The sequence below is a fragment of the Capsella rubella genome, unplaced genomic scaffold, assembly GCF_000375325.1.
Source record: "Capsella rubella cultivar Monte Gargano unplaced genomic scaffold, Caprub1_0 scaffold_4, whole genome shotgun sequence".
Classification (NCBI taxonomy): Eukaryota; Viridiplantae; Streptophyta; class Magnoliopsida; order Brassicales; family Brassicaceae; genus Capsella; species Capsella rubella.
Window position 1 is genome coordinate 5,229,782 of NW_006238920.1, and position 25,016 is coordinate 5,254,797.

General features: G+C 31.4%; 2 protein-coding genes, 1 long non-coding RNA gene, 1 other non-coding gene and 1 pseudogene across 7 annotated transcripts; 3 read left to right on the top strand and 2 right to left on the bottom strand.

Annotated features, from left to right (window-relative positions):
• Nucleotides 1–3,867: 3,867 nt before the first annotated feature.
• On the bottom strand, nucleotides 3,868–4,922 carry LOC17888685 (annotated as a pseudogene).
• Nucleotides 4,923–10,061: 5,139 nt separating this feature from the next.
• LOC17889055 (metal tolerance protein 11) lies at nucleotides 10,062–12,339 on the bottom strand. Its single transcript, XM_023784083.1, is given in 7 exon segments — nucleotides 10,062–10,354; nucleotides 10,356–10,519; nucleotides 10,606–10,839; nucleotides 10,923–11,003; nucleotides 11,200–11,445; nucleotides 11,564–11,673; nucleotides 12,108–12,339. Coding segments are annotated over 7 exon segments (1,182 nt in total). The 5' UTR covers nucleotides 12,274–12,339; the 3' UTR covers nucleotides 10,062–10,173.
• A 94-nt stretch (nucleotides 12,340–12,433) lies between these two features.
• Nucleotides 12,434–14,579, top strand: LOC17890157 (phosphatidylinositol N-acetylglucosaminyltransferase subunit P). Of its 4 annotated transcripts, none has more exons than XM_023784081.1 (4): nucleotides 12,434–12,498; nucleotides 12,602–12,649; nucleotides 13,772–14,163; nucleotides 14,364–14,579. In XM_023784081.1, exons 3-4 carry the CDS (start codon nucleotides 13,776–13,778, stop codon nucleotides 14,495–14,497), a joined length of 522 nt encoding a protein of 173 aa, XP_023639849.1. In that variant the 5' UTR covers nucleotides 12,434–12,498; nucleotides 12,602–12,649; nucleotides 13,772–13,775; the 3' UTR covers nucleotides 14,498–14,579. The 4 variants fall into 4 exon arrangements, with proteins under 4 accessions (XP_023639849.1, XP_006295102.1, XP_006295103.1 ...); XM_006295040.2 differs by having other exon boundaries at nucleotides 12,441–12,498; nucleotides 13,731–14,163; XM_006295041.2 differs by having other exon boundaries at nucleotides 12,477–12,530; nucleotides 13,731–14,163.
• Nucleotides 13,124–13,294, top strand: LOC111831291. The gene has a single exon (XR_002834547.1). It is a non-coding gene; the product is annotated as a U12 minor spliceosomal RNA (small nuclear RNA).
• Nucleotides 14,580–15,370: 791 nt separating the features above from the next.
• Nucleotides 15,371–24,254, top strand: LOC111831129. The gene is made up of 3 exons (XR_002834346.1): nucleotides 15,371–15,453; nucleotides 15,544–15,645; nucleotides 24,008–24,254. It is a non-coding gene; the product is annotated as an uncharacterized LOC111831129 (long non-coding RNA).
• The last annotated feature ends 762 nt before the right edge of the window (nucleotides 24,255–25,016 follow it).

Here is a 25,016-nt window from a genome sequence, read left to right on the forward strand (position 1 = left end):
TTTATAGCTCATATTTTGATAAAAGCATAAGATTGATATAACAGAAGCATACAAGAAGAAGAAGTTGCTTCATGTTGATCTTTGTCCAATGAAAAGTTGTGCCATATGTAGATGCCTCACCAAAACACCAAATATATGTTCTTTTAAATCTACTTGACAATAATTTGTCGTTGTAAAACTTTTTTTTCTTAAATTGAAGCATATTCTTTCTCATTGATGTTTCTTTAGGTATTGCTTATGTTCCTATAATGTTATGTTGAATTTGGTTGAATCTGTAGAGTTGTCTCATTAGTTTTATGGGACTAATGTTTCGTTGGTGATTGAAACATGTATTATGCTAGAAATAGTTGAGCTTTGTATCCAAAAATTTTCTTAGTTTTTGTAAAAGGAAAAAGCATGAATCTTTGATATGCTTTTAAGGGCATTAGGTAGAAAGAAGTTCATTTCATAATTGCGTTGACAGCTTTGTTTTTTAAATAAAGCAAAAGAAGGGGCACGTTAACAGTAAAAAATGGCTATTCATAAATATTGAATTCTTTTGACTCTCTAGGATCATCAGTATTAAAATGCAGCGATACCATTAGAAAAATATTATCTGAAGGATAAAGATAAAATTGTAAAAAAGTTTTCTCAGTCTCACAAATCTAATATATCATAATACAGAAAATGTTAAGAAAATAAATTTGTAAATTAAATAAAAGAAATATACAGTTGAAAAATTATAATCAATTTTCCACTCGAAAAAGTTATTTAACAATATTAATTATTTTAAGTTTTCTTTCGCACGGGCTGATCAGAGAAGAGGTTTTAGAAAGGAAAAGGCAAACCATGGAAGAGGTTTAAGAGTACATGCATATCAAAATCAAGGCCAAAGTACAATAAGAACAACAAAGGTTGTTTTATCTATGGGAAAAAAGGACATTGGAAGAGTGAATGTCCTGTAAGGACATTCTAGTTATATATCACATTGAAACAAGGACTCAAGCTCAGCAAACATTGCAACATAATCAAAGCAGCCACAAGTACTAACAGTCAGCCCTCAAAACACAAAAGAAGAATGGGTTATGGATTCTGGTTGCCGCTTTCACTTTATATTAGATAAGGATTCTTTGTTTGACCTACAAGAATTTAATGGTGGCAAGGTTTTAATGGGTAATATGACTCACAGCGAAGTGAAAGGGTTGTATACCTTTGTACAAAGGAATCTCTTCCTTGAATTCTGGAACCTGTCTCAGGTGTCTATCTCCATCTCCATGTTTTCTGTGAGTGTTCATCTTTTGACTAAACTGGTTCATGAGGTTCTCTCAAGTTGCTGTCTCTTAGTCTTTGTTCTTGGTCATTGATGTGGTTCCCTTAGTTTTTGCTACATTTTATTTATGGAACTTTCTTCTAAACTTGTTAGAATATATTTAAAATCTAATAAGAAAATATTTTTGTCCATATCTCTTTTCATATCGAAGTTTCTCAAATTTTTGTGGATTGGTTGGGCTTTCACTAATTTGGTCGCTTCATATTATTGGACCGTGGCCCAAAGATGTTTTAATATGTGTGTTAAGTTGTTTTAGCTTTTGTTATTCGAGATTCACACCAAAAGAAGAGGAAAACTAAAAGGGTGTGTAGGGAAACTAGTACATTTCTTAAATTTTATAGGATATATAGTATAATTACTATTTGAAATTGTAAAAATTATCGGTAGAAATCATTTGTGAGATGCATAATTTGTGAGATAGAAATAAGAGTAAGAAAGTGAAATGATTAGGGAGGATTTGTGCATAGGTGGAAAAAAATTGTGTGTAAAAAATAAAATAAAAATATTTTTAAAAATTAAATTATTAATTATCTTTCTTTTTTACACCCCTAAATCTAATAACTAAAATACTCACCAATATTTTTTTTTCTAATTTTGGTCACATACAAATAAAGCTATTTTTACTCTACAATTTGATATGCGTTTTGTTAAATAATTTTTAATATTTGTACATATATATATATATACAATTATATATGTACAGTTGTTATACATATATTTTCTGTACATACAATGGTTTCGAATGATAAAAGCAGATCGAGCATTGCAGATCATGTGGAACAAATGCATATCATGCAGATCATGCAAATAATGTAGAACAAGTGCAGATCACGCAGATAATGCAGAAGAAGTGCAGAACTGACCTATGCAGTGTATATTGTATGCTTGAATGGTAAAAGAAAATCAAACAGTGCAGATCATATATGCATATAAAATATTAAACTGTAAATTATATAAAACACATAAAATTCAATAAAATTATTTTATAAAATAACTAATATATTTAGTATAGATTATTTTTCTAAATACTTTTACAATATGAAAACGTTAAAAACAAATATTCAAATACATTTAGGGGGGTGTATTCAAAATAGAATTTTAAGAGATTTGTGTAGAACTTATAAATCCACTGTTATTCAAACATGAATTTAAAAAAGTCTCAAGAAATCCACTGTTATTCAACTAATGATCTGAAAATCCACCTTAAAATCTACTGTTATTGAAACAATTTGTGGATTTGGCTTTTAATGATTTTGAAGGATTTCAGAAGATTTGAGAGGATTTCCTTAGTTAAAAATACAGAAATTCAAATCCCATGATTTTTGGTGAGATTTAAAAGGATTTTACAAAAGTCATATGAACTTCTCTAAAATCATCAAAATCATTTAAAAACTCAATAAAACTCAAATCTCTTAAAATTCTATTTTGAATACACCCCTCTTAATGAAAAATGAAGAGTATTTTGATTTGCCCATAACATATCAGCAATATTTTCTCTAATGTTTGTCATTTATGGGGGTTATTGGATCATTGATTTTGATGGATTTGGAAATCCAAAAAAAATCATGTGTTATTCAATCATTGATTTTAAAATAACTATCAAAATCATGTGTTATTGGTTGTATGATTTATAAATACTAGTTAAAATCCTATGTTATTCGTTTAGTGATTTGTTTTTGGATTTTAAAATCCGCAGTATGTTTTAAATGAATTTGAAAGGATTTGATAGTTTAAAATAGAAGGATTCAAATCCAAGGATAAAACATGTTATTTCAAAATCCATGTATTTTGATTTCATAAATAATAAGGATTAACAAATTCTGTGTAGATTAACAAATCAATAAACCAATAACACCCCCTTCATCTCCATCAGCTATAGCCGAAGTTTCCATGTCACATTCGTCATTTTCTGAATTTGTGTTGCTAGTATATGTATGCTCCTTTACTTCAACAAAATCTTCATCAGAATAACTTGAAATCCTAATAAAATTATGAGGTCCCATTGTAGCCATCACCACTCTTTTCTGACATATATGTTATATCTAAGAAACTCACAAAGAATCCTCCATTTTTTCTTCCTAACTCCAAATGTACTTTCAATAACAGAACTTAATGATGGATGACAACAATTAAATAGTTCTTGTTTGTTCCTAAGAGGACGACCATTGTAAAATTGCGACATATGATACCTAACAATCCCATTCCTTGAAGATCTATAAGGAGCCAAAAAACCTTGTTTATTTGGATAACTAGAATCAACCACATAATATTTGTCTCCAGGAGGGAAAGGAAATGCAACATCACCATCTTGCGCCATCACGAGAACTGTTCATTTAAATTTGGTCCTCGTTTATCTCCCCAAATGTTGAATAATCCTCCTCGTCTATGTGGTCGTGATGTTTGCCCTCCTGGAGGATAATTCGTGAAACCGAATTTTGTTGAAACTCCTCTAAAACCGTTATTGAAAGAGGGTACTTCTACCTCATGTGAAACTCCTTGTTGAGCATTTGTGATAGTCTCTACTTCGGACCCCATTGTCCACCAGAATTTTGATCCCATCAATCATTACCACTATATGGACTGCTGAAAGTAAAGTTGCTTGGACAAGGACTTCCACAATTTTGCCCAGAGATTAAGCACGTCCCCACAAATTCACTGTCATGTGAATATCGAGTTAAAGCTTGTACAAAACGCAGCTTATCTTCTGTGCTTCTCTCACCTAGATCAATAAAATATTTACGGCAACATATTTTAAATGCATGAATGCATGCGCAATAAAAATCTGTGTCGCTCGAAAGCTCCAACTATTTAAATATCTTGACAGCATTATCAAATTCTTCGTAATCAACTAGGTAGAAAAGATTTTGACGGAATTTTTGTAAACTTTGGCGCTGAAACTCTCTGAACCCATTCATTGTATCTGTTAGAGTTGACTCAAATAACTGTTTCCTGCCCCTCGTTGTGAACTACTTCCACGTCTTAATCCACCTTGTTTTTGAACTCTTGAAGCAGGAGTATGAAATGGAGGAGCATGTGGAGAATCCTAATGTAAATGATCATCCTGGGTGAACTCATTTGAGGGACGTGTTTCATCGCTGATATTAACGCGATACACCTCTTCATTTTCTTGTGTCTCAGGAAATTGAGTTTCATCATCATTTATGCCCTCATTCATTAACTCTTCTCGTCTTTGGGGCACATCATGTAAGATGAAACAACGTTGCATCACATCCCAACAGTCATGCGGATTTTGTTTAAATGATCTTACAATCCCACATCCCGGTTAATAAGTTTATTAAATTTTAGTATACAAGTTTATTGTATACCAAAATTACTAAACATGTTTTGGATGTGAAAGATATTTCAAATACTGAGAGCTTCACGATCTTTCCTCCAAGAATTAGATGCAAATATGACGAATGTCACAGGGTCAACTGTAATTCCCGTAGAATTTTGCATAAGTTTCTTATACTTCTTGTACTTTCTTTTCAGTTGATCAAGCTTTTTTTTTGAAAAAGCGATAGTTTATATTTAGATTGAGCTCCGTGTTGAAATTTTCAACCAAAAACTCCCTTCCAAGGGGTGTTAGATCTTTGAAGCGGTAATTATTCATGGCAATTGCTTGATCGTAAAGCTCAATAAATATTATTTCCCGACTGGGAGTCCATTTAAAATTGTCTTTGCTCTAAAAATTATAAAAATTGCAATATTTATTTTACTTAAATTAATAGGTAAAATTTGGTAAAATAAAGGTGTAACTACATACATACCCGTGCCGAAGTTTATGTAGGCAAATTTGTATTGTCTTGCACAAAAGAACATTCATTTTGCCAGCGGTTAGACATACCTACAAATACAATTCAAAAATAATTATAAGTTAAATATAAGAAAATATCTAGAAAACTACTATAAATGTCTATTTTCTCCCTAAAATTTCTATATATTTTTAAAATTTAATATTCTTACGATGATGACTGATGACATATTTTGGTAGTAAAAATAATAACAATATTAAAAATAAATCATTTGGCAATATGCTTAATTATATATTACTAATATGCAAAATATTTTAAATAAAATTTTTGGGTTTATATTTGGTGTTAACTTTACATCTTTTGGTGCCTGAAAAGATCCGACCCGTTTTTTTAATTTTTTATCATGCAACCTGATTATCCCAATAATTTAAGAGGAAATTTGTGGTTTGGACAGTTTTTTTTTAAAAGTAATATGTGGTTTGGCCCCTTTACTGTTTACAATTGGGGAAACACAACAAACCCAACTATTGCTTTTCTTTTCTATTTTTTTGTTTTTTTTTAATTTTTTTTTTCTCTTTTTTTTTTCTCTCTTTCCTAAATCTTATAAACACAAATTTATTACACTTTTTTCGTTCAAAAATTTATCTAAATATGTTATTAATCTTTAGAACTTTTTCTCCAATCTTTAAAGACCAATTTTGATATATTTTGCAAATATAAAAAGTTTTATTTTTTCATATTTAATATATTCGTATTCTATGTTCAGTGTTCATATTCTTTGTAGCATGTTTGTACTCTGCTCTTTTGTGGTATTCGTATTCCCTTTCTGGTATTCATACTCCCTTATGGTGTTTGTACTCCATTCCTGCTGTTTGTATTCTCCTTATGGTCTACGTTTAATATGCTCTTATCCTTATGTTGTAATCTCTAAATTCATTTTAAAAATGTAAAATTTGCCTCCTTGGATTATCAATTGGAATAGATAAATGTTTTTAAACCATGTCTCATGTTCGTACACCACATATTGTGTTCGTACTCCACATTTGGTGTTCATACTTTTTAGCATGTTTGTATTTTATTCTTTTGTTATTCGTACTCCTCTTCTAGTGTTCAATCTCCCATTATTGTGTTCGAATTCTCCTTCTAGTGTTCGTATTTTTCTTCGGTGTTCATATTTCGTGTAGTATGCATATTTTCATGTTGTAAAGTAAATTATAGATATATTTGGGTTGATTAATGCGACTTAGGGTTTATTATCAAATTTGGTTATAGATATATTTAGGTTGATAAATGTGACTTTGGGTTTATTGTCAAGTAGGTTATAGATAAGTTTGGATTGATTAATGCAACTTAAGGTTTAAATTTTAGAACTAAAACAAATGTTTAGGTTTAGGATTTAGATTTAGGGTTTAGATTTTAAGGTTTAGATTTAGGGTTTAGATTTAGGGTTTAGATGTAGGGTTTAGATTTGAAGTTATGTTTGGGTTGACAAATGTTTCTTAGTGTTTAGATTTGAACGTTGAGGGGTCGATAAGTTGAAATTAGATTAAGTTTGGGTATAGACTTTTGATTTAGGGTTTAGATTTGAAGTTATATTTCGTACTCTACATATTTCGAACACTAAAAATGGAGTACATATAAAAGATATAATGTTGGTTACAAATTATAAAATTAAAAGATATCAAAATTATTCTTATTAGATTTGGAAAATAATTTTAAAGATAAAAATATTGTCGTAATAATTTTTTGGATTACAGAATTGTAATGAAATCAAATGCTAAAATTTTCTCTCACACACTCTCTATTACGTGTCCTCTCTCACACACACTAATGTGTTTTCTTTTACCAATTGCAAATAGTAAAGTGTCAAAATTCACAAATTCTTTCCAAAAACTATCTAAACCCCTAATTCTCTCATAATTTAAACCAACTAAACCAGCTAAACCGGAATAAATCAATTTAACCTAATTTAATGTCTAATGTCTTCCAATCTTAGCCAAGTAGATAGTTACAAGGGTACTCCTTTATCTCACAACTAGGTTCGGACCCGCGCTATAGCTCGGGAGAATGTTGTCGGAATTTTATATTAGTGTTATTATTAAATTATAATATTTTCTTACAATTTGGTTTATTTATATTAAACAAAGATTATTTGAATTTGTAAAGAAAATTTGTGATACAATTTCAGCAAAATTATGTAGTTGGGAATTTTCTTTTTGTTAACAGAAAAAACGTTGATTAAAGAATAATAGATTCCCAGAGGTATTTGTAATTCATTTATATAGACATATGCTGTAAAATTTGTAAAACTAACTTACGGAGACGTCGGCTAAAACCATTTCCAAGGTCTTGCCAGGGTAAAGGGTGTTTTGATCCATGAATGGACAATCATGGCTTGAATTCACCACCCAGTTTTGTAAGGTTTGATTGATAGCAAATCTGTTGTGGCAGTATTAGTAGACATTTTTCATAGCAAAGAGAGTAGACATAGAAGGGATAATCGAATGTGTGGCAATAAAACAATGTCGACTAACAATCTTTATATAAGCAATTAATTAGAAGCGTCATCTATATATATAAAGTTAACATTTTCTCTCTTCTCCTTAAGCCACATCATCATCCACCTCATTTTATTTTTAAATTTTTAAAATTAATTATACCATTTTATCATTTAATTTTAATATTTAAACCTATGTAAATAAGTTTTTCCAAAATGAATATGAAAGGTCTTTTTTTATATTATACATTATAAACCTAAAAAAGATAATTGATTAATAGTTAAAAAAAAGTTACTAATTATTGATTATACTAACAAATATATAAATAATAGATTATAGTTTTTAGTGAATGTTTAAAATATATATATGATTATATTTACACAATGTAAACCTAAATATAATGAGATTTAACAGGAATAAAACAAAAAGTAAGAAATTTTGAGAATATAAATCTATCTAATTTATGCCTCAAATAATTTTCTAACATAAGTGAGATAGGTCGGACCGAAACATGAATTCTTATTTTTATAAACATATAAAAAGGTAAAAATAAAAATAATATTTCTTAAAAGTTCCCAATATGAATTTAACTATTTGTTTCCACAACACATATGTTAAACTAATAAACAAAATAAAAAATTAACTATATTTTATAAAATTCAAAATTAAAATAAAACATTATTAAATGAAATAAACTAAATATAAAGTAAATTATACTAATATGTTAAATTTAAAAATTGTTCCATATGAAAAAACAAAAAAATATATAAAACATAAAATCAGAAAAATATATAATAGTATATAAATGATCATTACGAGATATAAAGTACGACAAATCCAAATAAGGAAAATGTAAAACAAAAAATAATAAATTATGACAATATATACAGAGATAATGTAAACAATTAAAAATACAACAATCCGCCCGAAACCCACAAATCATGTTCAAATTTCATGCCAACATATAAAAGGGCCCAAAATATTAACATCTAGATCTATATTTGGTAAAAACCTTAATAGCACACGTTTCTCAATGATTCTCAACCGCACTTCCATTTACGCCCACACTTCGACTTATACTATACACACTTAATTTCTCAACGACTAATGAAGCTAAAACTCAATAGTTTTTCTATACAAACACAATTTAAGTTTTTAAAAAATAAAGTATGATATAGTAAAAAAATAAGTAGAAAATAAAATACGAACCAATTACTCATAAACAACATAATAAACTCCCGCGCTACGCGCGGGCAACCGACTAGTCTATATATATACTTTGCTCTCTTCTCCTTAAGCCACCTCATCATCCTAATCATCATCCACATCATTTTACTATTTAATTTTAATAATTTATTTATACCATTTTATTCTTTCATTTAAATATTTATACATATGTAAACAAGTTTTCAAAAAGGAATATGAAAAGTCCTTTCAAACATCATCCACATCATTTTACTATTTAATTTTAATAATTTATTTATACCATTTTGTCATTTAATTTAAAGATTTATACACATGAAAACAAGTTTTTTCAAAAACAAATATGAAAAGTCCTTTCAAATAATAATTATAATAAAATAAATATGTTAAATTAGTATAAAGTAGATTATACTGATATGTATGTTACATAACAAAAACAAATAACAAATATAACAAACAAATATAACAAATAAAAATAACAAACAAAAACATAACAAACAAAAATAAATAGATAATAAACAACCAATCGCCAAATCAATAAATAAAAAATACAACAATTCGCGCGAATCCACAAATCATTCTCAACTTTTGGACCAACATATTAAAAAGACCCACAATATTAACATTATCTAGATCTATATTTGGTGGGAGCCTTAATAACACATTTTTTCTGCAACTCTCCATAACACTTCCGCTTACGCCTACACATCGATTTATACTATACACGCTTAATTTCTCAACTATTATCGAGACTAAAATAAAATAGATTTTCTATACAAACACAACATGAGATAGAAAATAAAAATATGATGTAGTAGAGAAAATAAGTACGAAATAAAATATGAATCAATTATTCATAAACTACGTAATAAAACTTCCGCGCGTAGCGCGGGCAACTAACTAGTTAGGGTATAATATTAGGGCATATTCTTTCAATAAATATAGTTACTAGGTGGGTAATATTTTCTAAACAAAATAATCGATATGTAAAAATCAAATTAAGCATTGAGTTTGCATTATTTGTGCATTGAGAAATGTTTAGTTTCATTTTGGAAATATATTTTCCGAGATTGCAATTTACTGTCATTGATTTGTGATATCGTAATCAATAAAACTTCCTAATATGGAGGAACAAAACATTAATACTGAGGTTTTCAAATACTGTATTGTGGTTTTAGTTTTAAAAAAGGAATCGATTAGTTTACCAATGAGAAAGGTCCCAAACTTTTTTGAACCCGATTTGTTGAGATCCAATTGCAAGATTTCGGGTAATTTTTTAGAATGACCCGACCCGGAAATACTAACTGTACTTCTCTTTTACTAATATAGAGATTGTCTAGTAAATAATACAGAGAAGATTAGGTTGTAAGGATTTGGAAACGTAGATATATCTTGAAACGATAAACAGCTAATAGTGGAATCTACTAGCATGCTCAGGTTTGTGAGTGTACTCATAATCAAGATGCACAAATGCCCTTTCGATCTCCTCCAGCAGCTCGAGCTTCTCTTGCAGCGATTCTCCTATGTCGTGAGCCACTTGCAGAGGCATGTCAGCAGGAAGAACGATGTCATCCTCCACAAAATGATGCGAATGTGTAAGCCCTCACTGTGTCAATGTGCCTAATGGCCTTGTGGTGGTTCCAACACAGGTAAGTTAGTTTCTGCAGATACTCTGGTCTTGCTGATTTCCCAACAAGAGAGTTCACGTTCTCCAATACTGTCATTGACCATATCCGTATCGTGTATATTGCAAGCTGCATGAATTAGAGAGACAATTTTCAGCAAGGAGGATAAAAAGTACTTGATTTTGTTTTTCTTCTATAAAAAAATGGATACTTACAATGATAGCTCCGACTGGATCGATCCAATCATCGATGTAATTGGCGAGGATTACTGCAATGAGTCCAATGATGTTTGTGATGACGTCGAAGAAGTGATCTTGAGCATAAGCTTTCACGATCTCGTTAGTGAAGGACCTGCAGTAAAGAACCAGAAGCAGTTTGACCAATGTAACAGAAAGCATGATCCCAACCACCCAACTCTCTTGCTCTTTTGTTAAACTGAACTCCTTGTGTTGTATGAAAGATATTTTCGTGAATAAATGTATGACTTTCAAAAGCTCTAGACAAAAGCTAGGTAATCAAGTATCAGACATACGCTGGATAACATCGTGCGAAGAGATTCCAAGATAATCTGCAATCCAAGTGTTGCCATCACTGATGCAAAGACTAGGATTCCCTGAGAAGATTAGAACCAAGAATCACATATTGGATAAATAGGAAAAACTTTGTAGAATTGTCGTAGTTGTTAATAGTTGCCCAGAGAAATAAATAGAACATAAGAAGCTTTGCAACCATGGTAACATATAATAGAAGGTATACTACTGGAAGACACATTAATGTGCATATATAGTCTTTAAAAGAATGATACAAACCAGTGGTTGCATCCGTTTCTTGACAATGGGATACTGATACGGGTTCGGTGTCTGCATTGAGAAGGCGGTAAACCACAGGATGAAGCCAGAAAGAAGATCAAGAAGAGAATCCAGTGTGGAGGCAATGATTGCTAAAGAGCCACTTGTGACAGAAGCATAGACTTTAGCAGCAAAAAGAACCATGTTTGCAATGTTTGATATTCTGATCGCCAATGTCTCGCTTTTAGCCAAATCATCCTGCTCTTCCTATGTGTACAAGACAAAGAAATTCAAACAAGTATCAATAAAAGAGAACAAAAAGCATCATAATTTTCCACAAATGTGGGAGAAGAGACAAGTAGCAGTAGCCTCATCTAAGGCTAACCTTTGACATCCCGGGAACAAAGCCACGTTCAGCAAGTTCATCCATTTCAGTAAATCCCTCAAGCATCTCTACTTGCTGCTGGTGATAATCTGCCACATTGTCTTCCGGACCTGAGAAACCTCAAAACACATAGCTTCAGTTCAGACCCAGTTCGCTTTAGCTACATGTTCTTCTCACTAATTCAAATGAGATCACAAGTTTTCAATAGAACAAAAACAAAGTAAACCTCTTTCTGTCCACAAGATTTGCAAAAAAAATTTCATACCATAGCTAAAACAAGTTAGTCATGTTCAGTTACTTCAACATCCATAAGAAAGGTTAGATTACTAATACTCGAGACTAATCACTACCAAGATTCCACTACATCTCAACTTCATTACAACAGTAAATATCCTTTTAAGAATCAAAAAGATGCTAAAAATAGCAAACCAAAGGTAGCTGAATTCAAATTTCTCATCACCGTAGGAAGCTAAGGTACAGATGAAACTGAAGAAGACGATAAGAAAACGGAAATGTCAAGTGGAGAAGGAAGAAATTTATTTACCCAAACAACCAAGACAGTTGTGTAGTTTGCTCGGCGTCTTCTTCTCCTTGTGCTCCGGAGAAACCTAGAAATCATCAAAATTTAATTGCCAGGAGCGGTCACCATTACCGTGAAACTCGAGCAGCGAGATCCCTTCGTCGGAATCCATACTAGTAGGCTCAACCATTTTCCGGCGATGGAATTGCGGCGGAGGCGAGAGATGGTAGAGGAGCAGCGGAAGTTGATTCTATTATTGCCGGCCATTTAAGCTTTCATGATAATTTTTGTCAAAGGCCCATATATAGTATCGAAGGCCCAAACTATTACTATTTGCTTAAGGTTTCAATATCCACTATATATTTGTTTGCGGCGGGTGGCTAGGGTTTCCCGTTTCCTGCCTTCACCTCTCCAGGTTCGTGCGTCTCCTCTCCACCATCCTTGACAGTGAGCTCGAAATCTTCTTACATTTCATTTCTTGATTGTTAGCTGAGTTTGGTTTTTTTTTGCTTTTACAGATTTCGAGTGTGAAGAAGAATCACTCCGAGCCATGTCTCCGGCTAAAGGTACCATTTTTTTTTTCATTGATAAAGCCAGATTCCGTATTGAATCATTACTTGAACAAGATAGATTTGAACCATTTATTTGACTTCAGCCTTGATGTAAACAATATTAACTGGCTTCGATTTAAGCTTTCTTATCATGTTTCGTAAAGTACTTAGTTTCTAATGTTCGTGATCAGCCTTAGAGTAAAATTAAATACAGATTCTTGGAGTATTCATGTATCGAATTGGAAGACATCTTGTTTAATGTCTTCCAATCTTAGCCAAGTACATAAGTATGTCTCCCAATCTTCCATAATAGAAACCACACGAAATTGCAACTACTACAAACTACAAATCATAAACCAAAGTCGTATCTGTCTAACATACTACAAAGAAAAGGAGTGGAGTGTATATTTTGTCCCACTTCGGAAAAGTGAGCTGTGTGAGTTCTTTGAAGACCAGTATAAAGTGTTGAGGGTGATGTCAATGGGAAAACTGCCTTAAACTAATGAGTAAGGAAAACAAAGCGAACAATGAGGGCCGATAGCAGTACTAAAATTGTGCAAACGTTTAAAAATGGCACAAGAATTTATGGAAGGGTAATAAGCTTGCAGGAGTTGATGACGCTGCTTACTTTTGTAGAAGACTTTTGTGTGGGCCTCCCCATCCCCCATTAATCACCTAGTTCTTAAACCTTTCATTTTCACTAAATCATCTTCTCATTTACAAGGGTTAGTGGAATCGGCATTTGCGACAGCATACTCTGACTCTGAGATATATAAGAGTATGGAGCTTGTTCAGATTGTGTGAGCATACTTTCGACATGTGTCATGTAGAACTTTGTTAGCATCTGTTGGGGTTTTAAGGATTCGTTCCTGACCATTGTTCCTAGAGTTAGGACGCTGCATAGATTTTGGTTCATATTTATGCATAGGTATAGACCATTGTTCCTAGAGTTAGGACGCTGCATAGATTTCGGTTCATATCTATGCAATGTATACCTAATTCTTCTGTGTAGTCTTTCAATTTGGTCTTCTTTGATCTGTTCTACATAATCTAAATCAAAAAACTTATAACTGATATTTTTTGTTTCAATTCTCAGTGATTTTGCAGTGACTTCTCTCAATCTCTTCCTTTGTACAGAATAATGGATGAAGCCCATTCAGTAAATAGTCCAAGACGAGTTTTAAGCTTCTCAAAGAGAAAGAAGCAAAAGCCCGGTTTCCGGGATTCAAACAGCAGAAGCAGAAGATCATCTCCTTTTAGTGCATCAGAAGTGCATGGACCCAAACCCTCAGAGGTGTATGGTTTTGTTGGGTCTATTTCGACTGTTGTTGCCACAGTCATCTTCTTGATATGGGCGTATGTACCAGATAAACTGTTGGAGTCTATAGGGATCCATTACTACCCAAGCCGGTACTGGGTATTGGCTATGCCAACATATTTGATGTGGACTTTAATGTTAACATTGGTGTTTTATATTGGTCTCAACTTTATCGCTACTCCACTTCCAACCTCTCTCAATACCTTGTTTGGTGAGCGCCTGCACCCCTCTTTAGATTACCTTTTATCTAATGTTGTTTGAAATATGAGATTTTTTTTCTTCAAAAAAATCAAAAAGAACTGTTGTCAAAGTCCGCTCTATGCCAAATAGCTTGGTAGAATGTTTTGAATGTTGTATGTGCAGGGAGTGGTTTTTGGATTGTATTCTAAATTTGGTTGTTTGATATGGCAGATGAGTACAGCAGAGAACCTGGGGAGCTTGATCCTGGGATGGAAGAAGGTGAAGACAGGCCTATAGATCCAATTTCTGACATAGATATTACAAGAATTAATGATCTTATGTTCAATTCATGTGATGTCAAGTGATGCTATGTTTTGAGTAATAATCTTTTGTTTGAATTCTAAACCATCTTCAGCCATTAATATAATGGATTATGATTGCCCCAAATTGAAAGGAGATAAAGAGATGCCTCCGTTACCTTACCAAGCCTACAAAGTCCATATTTTCCTACAGACAAAATCCAAATCAATTGTTGGAACATTTTCAAAGATGATTACAACAAATAAAATTAAACCACATATATATATTCAAATGAGTTTATTTCAGAATATAGTATTTTTTTGGTAGACCGCGGGTCTTTATTCTATTTTTTTATATAGAAAACTATATTTTTGTTAATATTGATGTTGAATCGGCTACGTTAACATACAGAAATCTATACTATATTTTTGGTTATAACTTATTGTTGAATTGAATTATATAAAAACATGAGAATTAAACAAATTATAGATTTTTGGTTCCTACCAAAAAAAATTATAGATTTGTGGTAAGTTGTGCTGCGAAAAATTTGTGTGTTGTAGTGAGTAAATTGGGAGTATTTGGGGTTGTATAATAATAATAATATTTTGTGTTTTCGTTGGTGATAATTTCGCATTATAATAATTTTCTGTATTGTACATGATGAAACTACGGTAATACGTTGCCGTTTTTTTGTTTGTTTGTAATGTATGCATTTATAGAAAAATAGTGTTTGGGTACTATGTTCATGTTTTTGGTTTATTCATTTTCCTAAAAGGTGACTTTCTCAAAAGTTTATTATAAGTAGCTACGTTTTGTAGCAATAACCAAACTGGTTAACTATTAATCCGGTTCAATAAATCTTAGATGATGTACAAAAAATAACCAAACCCATAGTTTATTTAAGGAAAAAATTAAATAAGTGTCTGAAACCATTTTCTAAACTCACTTATCTGTTCATCTTCTTCTCATCATCGACGATCGTTAGCACATAGATATGTCCGATTCTGTTTTTTTTTTTTTGGTAATTTAAATCTTTAATTCTCTTTCTGCACTGATTTAATAGTTTGACGTAGATCTCATATGTTTTTTTTAATAAAACTCAAATTTGCAGGTTAGCAATTTGAGATCCACTACAGAATTCTTATATCACAGGATTGGGAATCGAAAGCTAGATTCAGTAGCTTACTCGCATAGTCTACCTATGGTTACCCAAGTAAGTAATTAAGTGTGGTGTTTTGATGTTCTTTACGAATCGTCTTTCAATTTAGGGATGTCTAAAATTCTTAAACACAACATGAATCGAACTTGCGGTATAAAATTAATCTAATTGTGTATAGATTTAGCTTAATTTGTGTATGTGCTGTCAATAAGAGTGTACATATTTCCAAACTTGTTTCCATCTTTAAGGCCTGTATATAAAAGTTCAGATTTGTTTTTTAAGAAACCAACGGTTGTTCTAGTATAAGTCCACAATCATTTTTTATGGAGCTTTCTTTTCTTTTATAAAGCCCGTACATCCCTTCAGGCCCGAAACTAAAGCATGTTATATGGTTTCGTCCGAAACGCTACTCGAACCGGCGACCTTTGAACTTTTGCCAGAGATCTTTACCAATTGATCTATTATCACTTGGTGAAATTTACCTTTTACCCGTGAGGAGAGAGAGAAAAGAATTAAAAAGAATTAAAAAGTTAATATGTGTGATGGAGCAAAAAAGGAGAGAGAAATGATGTTGTTTGTTATTTTCTTATAAGATAATAATGGTATGGCATGAATGGTAAATATGAGATATATATGAGGATTATTGAGTCTTCTGTAGGAAACTAGAGAGACTGAGGGGAATTCGTGATGCCTTTATTAATGAGCCAAGCATCCTTTATATAGAGGATGGATACAAGGGAGAAAAGTAAAACTTAATAGAAATAGGAAAAGATTAAGCCTCCTCAATATGGGCCGGTCCGAGCTTTATTATGGGTCGGGCCAGACTGGGCTTGTTATGACAATCCACCATATGACTTATAACACTCCCCCTTGGATGTCATAACCGTTAGAGCTTGTAATAAGCTTTGGATGTTGCCTCATTAAAATCTTACCAGGAAATCCCAATGGGATAAAACCGTGATGAAGGAAAAAGAGTACAAAACGTATTACACCCCCTGATTTGAACCTCACTTAAGATCTTTCAACCGGCGCATTCCAATTTGATGTGTAAGTTTCTTGAACGTAGAGGTTGGAAGCGACTTGGTGAATAGATCCGCCGAATTGTCACATGATTGAACTTGTTCCACTTGGACCTCTCTGGCTTTCTGTAATTCGTGAGTAAAAAAAAAACTTTGGCAAGATATGCTTCGTTCGTCCTTGTCTTCAAATATGATGTTCTTTGAAGTAGTAGTATATGCGCCTTAAGGAAGGCTGCCTACGTACCCTTGGAAGGGATCAAGCCACACATAGTTCCTATTCATTTATCATGTCATAATCTGATCTTATAAATAACCTGCATTAGCAAATCAAACAAAACCAAAGCAAACTGGACCTTCTTTGGTTAGATCAGTATAGAATAAAACCCAAGTAAACAACGGAGGAATAATAGAATTTAAAACTTAACCAAACCTTCCTTTAACCTTTCCAGTGCCTTTGGTTGATCATGAACTAGATTTAGACATGACACTCACGGCAAAACAAATGTTTGGTCTAGTGTGTCTAGCAAAATTCTTTAGAACTCTTATGGCACTGAGGTATGGCATTTACGGACTGAATGGATCACTATCCAATCTGAGGCTTCTCACCACCATTGGGCCTGGTCAATGGGCGGGCCTGGTCCTTATTAAATCTCCTTGAGTACTCTTTCATTGTATGCCATTTGATGCACAAGAATTCCATTATTCACGTACTCAGGTTTTAATCCCAAACAGAACTTAATTATTGCCTAGGTCTTTCATTTTAGATTCTTTCTTTAGATATATTCAACTGTCTGGTCGATTACCCAGAGGTTTAAATATTCATATACACTGCTATGATTACAAATCCTTTGTTTGCAAACCTCTTTATGAAAATACATGGACGGATGGGATCATTTATAACCTTACATACGCCCACTTAATCTAAGTCCATGAAAGGATTTGTCCAGCCTTATGCAGTGCTGATCTCGAGAACTTTCTTATCTTTGAGCTCAATAGCCTCTGGTAATCTTATATATTATCCAGTGGACGTATATAAATATGCAGGCATTACATCCATTAGCCCCAATATAAGTCTTTCTCTTTTATATAGCCAGACTTAGCAAAATTTTAAATGTCCTCATAATCTATTCATGGTCTCTGTGAGAATCCTTGTCCAACAACCCGTGCTTTATATCTCACAATTTCTCCATGTTCATTTCTTTTCCTCACAAAGACCCATTTATGTCCAACTGGTTTAATATCAAGAGGTGTCCGGATTATTGGAACAAATACAATCCTCTTCTTTAATGAATTTACTCCACGTTTATAGCTTCTTTCCATTTAATGCAATTTAATCTTTGAGTGCACTCTAATATGGACGTGGGTTGTAGATCCTCGCTTATTTCATTAATTTCAAGTGCTACCTTGCATGCAAATATATTATCAATGTCGACATTCTTTCGGTTCCATCTTATCCCGGACATAACATAATTGATCGCGATCTTATCAAGAACTTCATCAGTATCTTGAAGCTTGGCGTCCAAAGCCTCATTGTTAGGTATCTAAGGTTCGGTTATGCCTCGGGTAAGCACGGTTTTCTCAACCTCATATTCATTCTTAGCACCTTTCTTTATTTTCTGAGGGTTCTTATCTTTGGAACCTATTGGTCTACCACGTTTCATACGTGCCTTAGACTCTGTAACAACTTGATTGTGTCCTTCCTGAACATCTAATTCACATTCAGTCCGAAGATCTTGCCATGATAAGGATGATTGATTCCATATAATTTCCTTTACCAGCTTATTATTATCTCCCCCTAATGGTGGGTAATTTGATTCGTCAAAATGATAATCTGCGTACTTGGCCTTGAATAAATCAACCGTGGTCGGGTCAAGCTACTTATTTATTATGGGAGATTCATATATCCCCATCCTCTTTTGAGGACCCATCTTAGTTCTCTGTGGTGGAGCAATTGGTATATAGACGGCACATCCAAATTTCTTACGATGAGATATGTCTGGCTCATGACCCATAAGTTATTGTGTTGGGGAATATGTATGTCCCCAAGCTGAGATCGGGAATTTTGATCTTTTTAGCAACGGTTTGGTAATTAGCTTTATGCGTTTTATAAATGATTAAGCCAAACCGTTTTGTGTATGTACATGTATCACATAATGTTCCGCACTTACCCCCATGGACATACAATAAGCATTAAAAGCTTGGGACGTGAATTCACCAGCATTATCTAGACGTATAGTCTTTAATCACTTTGACTGGTGATGGCCTTATAATGAGCTTCCCTTGTGAACATGCTACACATGTGAGATTCTTTGGGATAACTCTTCTTTCTTTCAATGTGTGCCCATTTATATTTAATATCAATTTTGCATCATACTCGATCTGGGATGACCAAGCCGGTCGTGCCAAAGAGTGGATCTCTTGGTAAACTCTTTGTTTACCCTGGTATTAGCTTATATCATACTGGCCTTAGCACAGTAAATGCCTTTAATACTTTTGGTATTTTATACTTTCTTATGACATTTAATACTTTCTTATGGCCTTTAATACTTTCTTATGACCTTTTATACTTTCTTATGGCATTTTTACTTTCTTATGACCTTTAATACTTTCTTATGGCCTTCGGAGTTTTCAAATATTATTAGGAACTCTTTATTTCCTCCGTCCTTAATTTCAACATGGAAACCATTCATTCATATTTCAAAAATAATAATCATATCTTCAATATTTAAATAAAATATCTTGTAATTTATTATGTTCAAAGGAATATCAAATAAATTCAAAGCAATAATAGATAATAAATTCAAAGCTATAAAACTTTAAAAGCAATCATGAAGGCAATCATGAGAATCTTGATGTCGAAATTATCTTGGTTATTCTAGGCAATCGGGAGTCTCATATGCCATAAGATCATCTTTGTCATGATCAAAATCATCTTTATTGTCGTAATGGACCAAGTGGGCTTCCAGATCTTTCCCTTTAATACTCTCTTGATAGAGGTCAATAAAATGCTTGGGAGTCCGACATGTTTTAGCCCAATGATTCCCCATCCCACATCAATGGCATACTGATTTTCCGGTCGGGTTTTGCGGCTTAAAAGATGTACCATGACCTCGGCCTCAATCACCGTGATAACCGCGGCCTCGGCCTTGTACTCGACCGTAGGAGTGACAACGGCCACATCCTTGCCATTTTCCACGTCCAAGGCCTAATTGATTATGCTCTTTTTGGACGTGGTAACTTCATTAGTTTCTTTCTTTGCCGATGCAACCGCATTGGCTTCAGGGAGTGGGGCTCATCCTGCAGGTCTCAATTCACTACTTCTCATTAATAACTCATTGTTTTGCTCGGCGAGCAATAAGCATGAGATCAGACTTGCATATGTTTCAAAGCCCTTTTCACGATATTATTGTTGCAACAATACGTTACTTGTGTGGAAGGTAGAAAATGTTTTCTCAAGCATATCCTTTTCGGTTATATCCTCACCACACAGTTTCAAGATAGAAACTATCTTAAACATGGCTAAATTATATTCATCCACGGACTTGAAATCCTGAATTTTGAGATTCCTCCAATCATACAAGGCCTTTGGTAATAGCACCGTCCTTTGGTGATCATATCTCATATTTAACTCATTCCAAAGGTCCAAGGGATACTCAATTGTCAAGTACATATCCTTGAGACTCTCAGCAAGATGATGCCGAATAATTAATATTGCCTTATATCTATTCATTTTGGGCTCGTCATTCTCATTCACAATACATTCACCGAGCCCTTGAGATTTTAGGATAATCTTAATATCCAGCGCCCATTGTACAAAACAGTGAAATATGACTACTTTTAAAATTATAAATAGTGACTAGATTTTACCAACGATGCTAGTATTTTATGTATATATGATATGTTAAAGCTTAACCGTTATAGTTTATATATACGTAATATGTTGTATGCTAGTGATGTAAATGTGTGTCTATCTTTACATGGTTTTTAAAAAAATAGTATATGAAATTAATAGAGGTTGGTTTAATGATAGTTTGTAGTTATAGTGGCTAATAATATTTATAGATTAATGAAATAGTGTGTAAGAAATTATTTGAATATACACTTTCCTAATGGGCTTAGTAGAAGTGTGTAGCTCATGATTTTTGTTTAGCAAACTTAATGTGTCTTTGGTTTACTGTACCGAAAACAGAAACGTACATATACAAAATTAACATTTTTTAATGTTTACAAGATCTTAATCGTTGCTGATCTCAAACGATTGGATCATCAGAATTTTCTTTCTTGTTGAACAAAAGATTTACCTCGTGGTACACCACGTGTCTATTTTTTATAATCCCCTACATAGTAAAAGAGAAGTACACTTTTCTTTTACAAAAAATTTCAAAACAAATTACAAAAAAACCAGGAATTTAAACTTTGCTTTACATTATCTTTAAGGGTATATTAAGGATAAATTCATATTTAATCCTAAACGGATAGGGTCAATTAAACAAAATAACCCGGAATTGGAAGTTAGATGTTTAGCAATTGGAACACCCGAATTTGACAGGTCATTGTAGCAACATTAAATGGCCACGGTACTACTTAAAAATGGTAGCATAATTATTTCTCTCTCTCCATACATAATTTCAGCATAATTATTTGAAAATCACGACACCACTTAAAAATAAAACTTTTTTTTTTTGGTAAGAACTTAAAAAAAATAAAGGTATATTACCTTCAAATTCAAAGTTACCTTAAAATACTCTAAATATATTTATATTATTGTTAGGAAGTCATTTATTTTTTGTTAAAAGAGAAGTAAGTGTTTGATGGGTCGGGTCAAAATTAAAAATTAACCCGAAATTAAACAATTGGATATTTCAAAATCGGATATTTAACTGGGTTTGGATATAAATCGGATACTTTTCCAGCGGATTATATTATTTCTATATCTAGATTTTGAATTTCCTAATTTTCTATAACTAATTTAGAATAATAAATTTAAATTATTTATTATTCTCCTTTCACCTTTATTTGATATTATTTAGTTTATTATATTAAAGTATCTAATAGAAATATAGAATACAAATTCAACTTTTTTAAAAAATGTTGAATTTCGAATTTTTCAAAATGGATATATGTTACTCAATTGACAAAGAAAATATTATTATAAACTTAAAATCTTATTAAAATAAAGTTTGGATAACTAAAACGGGTTAGTTAAATATATTGGTGAAATCTAAGCGGGTTGGTTAAATATTTTCATGAAATTATATATTATACTTTATTGATAGAAAAAGGTGTAAGACATACCAAATCCGTTCAATATTTTAGATAATGGTTTTATATCATTATAAACTTGACAAATATGTTTCTAACTATGAATGAGCATGAAATTTAACTTATCGGGTTTTCAATTTTAAAATTTTTGTTTGGATTAGTAAAATTATTTATTTGAGCATATAAAATTTTTAAAAGTTTCAAAATATTCTAATTTTTAATTACAATTAAATACTTTGTAATACGAAAAAAAATTATATGAAAATTGTTCACTTTTACGGGTCTTAAAGAACATAACTAAATCAAATTTTAACAATGGTACATACAAAATCTTATTAACAAAATATACTATTGAAATATTGATTCACTCGAATTTATAATACAAATAAGTTTTACTTATCAACTATAATATGTATCAAACTATATAAATCACAGGTAATTCACGGGTTATTTTGTTAAAGTAATCAATAATATTTTTACAAATGCAATCCGTTACTTATTGCTGATTGGTTATTCATAACATATATTCGTTACAAACATGTATGATTCACCATAATCAACTCCATTTATTTAACACAGCTTCATGCACTAACCATACTGCTATTTGTTTTTGGATAATATTAAATACAAATTTATTAGAAAAATTAGTTACGAAAATAGCAAAAACATAATAGAAAATGATATATTTGTAAAGAAAACAAATCTTAAAATACATTTGTATCACATAATAAATTAAAACATGCATTTGTATTAACAATAGCCCGATAATTTTCCCCCGTGCTGTAGCGCGGGTCCGATTCTAGTTAATCATTAAAATGAGTTAATTAATTTAGTAATTTTATTTTTTAGTTAATATAAATGTTATGATATTATATATATGTTGTTACATTACCAAATTTACCACATGGTAAATTTTTTGGTTTTAATATAGATGTTACTGTGTATATATTTTGATATTTTTATTATTAATTAATAGTATTTGTTATTGAATATATGTAGTGGAAAAAACTATAAGAATGCATTTTTTTAAAATGCACTATAATAAAAATCATATTTGCTAAAATAAATATATGAATACAATACAAAATGTATTAATAGAGTCCCACTGTAAGATTTTTTCTAGACCTGCAAGAAAATAATTTTGATTCATCATTTATATTGCTTAATAAGATTTGGTATTTATGATATACATCATTTACCCCGTGGTACACCAAGAGACAATCTTTTTTTAAAAAAAAATTTATATAAATATTGTGATTTTTATTATAAAATGATTGAGTATGATATTCAAATTTATAATGAACAAAATAGATTTGTTTAGTAACTACCAAGCAGTAAAAGTTGTCATCTTGTATCAAATTCTAATATTTTTAATACATTTTCAAATATGAAGTAATAAGTATGACTATTTTGAGATACATATATATATATATATATATATATATATATATATTATTGTGAATGAATCAAACATTATAATCTATACTATATAAAAGTTGAGGCTATAAGCTTTTGAAGCTGTCCACATAGGATTTTAAACGACCAATAATAATTAGACATCTCATTAGTCAATAAACGACAGATTGCAGTTCGCCATCTCACTATTTGACATTTTTGAAGTTACAATATTTTCTATATTAAATTTTTTAATCCAAAAATGAAATGGATCTGTAAGCTCCTAAAGACGTACACATAGGCTTTTAAATGACAAATTGCGGTTGGCCATCTCACTATCTGATATTTTCGGAATTACAATATTTTCTATATCAAGATTTTTTAATGTAAAAACAAAAAAAGATTATGAAAATAAAAGAAATATGTGAAAATATGGAAGTATTTCTAAATTTAATTTTAAAATTTCTAGAGATAATGTTAAATTTCTAGAAATTATTGTGCCAGTTTGTCCTATAGTTTTAGCTATAAATATAGAGCCTCGGCTACAACATTTGATATCGAATTTTCACTAGGTTTATTTGTTAGCGTTGATACTACTGTTTTAAATATTGTTTTTTTCTTTTATAATTGATTTTTACATTATAAGTTATGTTCTGTGAGTTCTTATTATTGCACTACTAATCAATATAAATAATTCTTTTATTGATTTTCCTTGTTTTGACTCATTTTTGGGTTTACAGAGAATGTGACCTTTGATCCAAAACCATTGATGCTCATGCTGTCGATGGATATAATTTGAAAAATTGAGTTTGTACGAAGGAGTAGATAAAGAACCAAACAAAAAATTAATAAGGGTATTAATTATTCTATTGATAAGGTGTGTGTTTATACGTTTGTTTATGTAAATAGGATGTAGTGTTTGTATATTATTTTTTTTAGTTCCAACGAATCAAATTTACTAATCATGTGATTATGATTTATTTTTTCTTTTGTCTAGAGTTTGTTTCTATACTATCCTTTCTCAATCGTATAGTCTAATTCCTCATCAGAAAAAGTCTCAGTGATCGTGAGTGCTCCTTATTTTTTACTTAGAGCTTCTTATATGCCTATTTATTAATTGGGAAAAATGCCATAAAAATTCTGGAGAGTACGATTTCGTTGATTTAAATCCCGAACTCTCCAACTGTTGATTTAAATCACAAACTTTATATTGACTCTCTCTTTAATATGAAACTTTAGTTGACTTTGCAAATTTAGGCACATCTTTAAAACGCCAAACGGAGCAATTAAACGAGGTTAGATGTCGTTAACGAAATCCGTCAAATATGAAATGAAACCGTTTTTAACATAACCCAAACTCTTAATCGATTCAACTTTCTGTTAACTGTTTTGGGGAAAATTTTGAATCGATTAAGTGTTTGGGTTATGTTAAAAACGGTTTCATTTTGTATTTGATGGATTTCGTTAATGACATTCAAACCCGTTTAATTGCTCCGTTTGGCGATTTAACGATGTGCCTAAATTGGCAAAGTCAATTAAAGTTTCATATTAAAGAGAGAGTAAACAGAAAATTTGTGATTTAAATCAACAGTTGGAAAGTTCGGGATTTAAACCAACGAAATCGTACTCTCCAGGATTTTTATGGCATTTTTCCCTTTATTAATTACTTTCAATTTCAGTCTTAAATGAAACCTTTATATTCTTTTTTCTTCTTTTTTTTCAAACAAAAATATTAAATTCCTATTTTTA

Excerpts from the sequence above, each read along its gene's own strand:
- LOC17890157 (XM_023784081.1), top strand. The coding sequence starts at position 13,776 with ATGGATGAAGCCCATTCAGTAAATAGTCCAAGACGAGTTTTAAGCTTC. Across the intron at positions 14,164-14,363 it reads CTCTCTCAATACCTTGTTTG|ATGAGTACAGCAGAGAACCT; the intron begins GTGAGCGCCTGC and ends TTGATATGGCAG.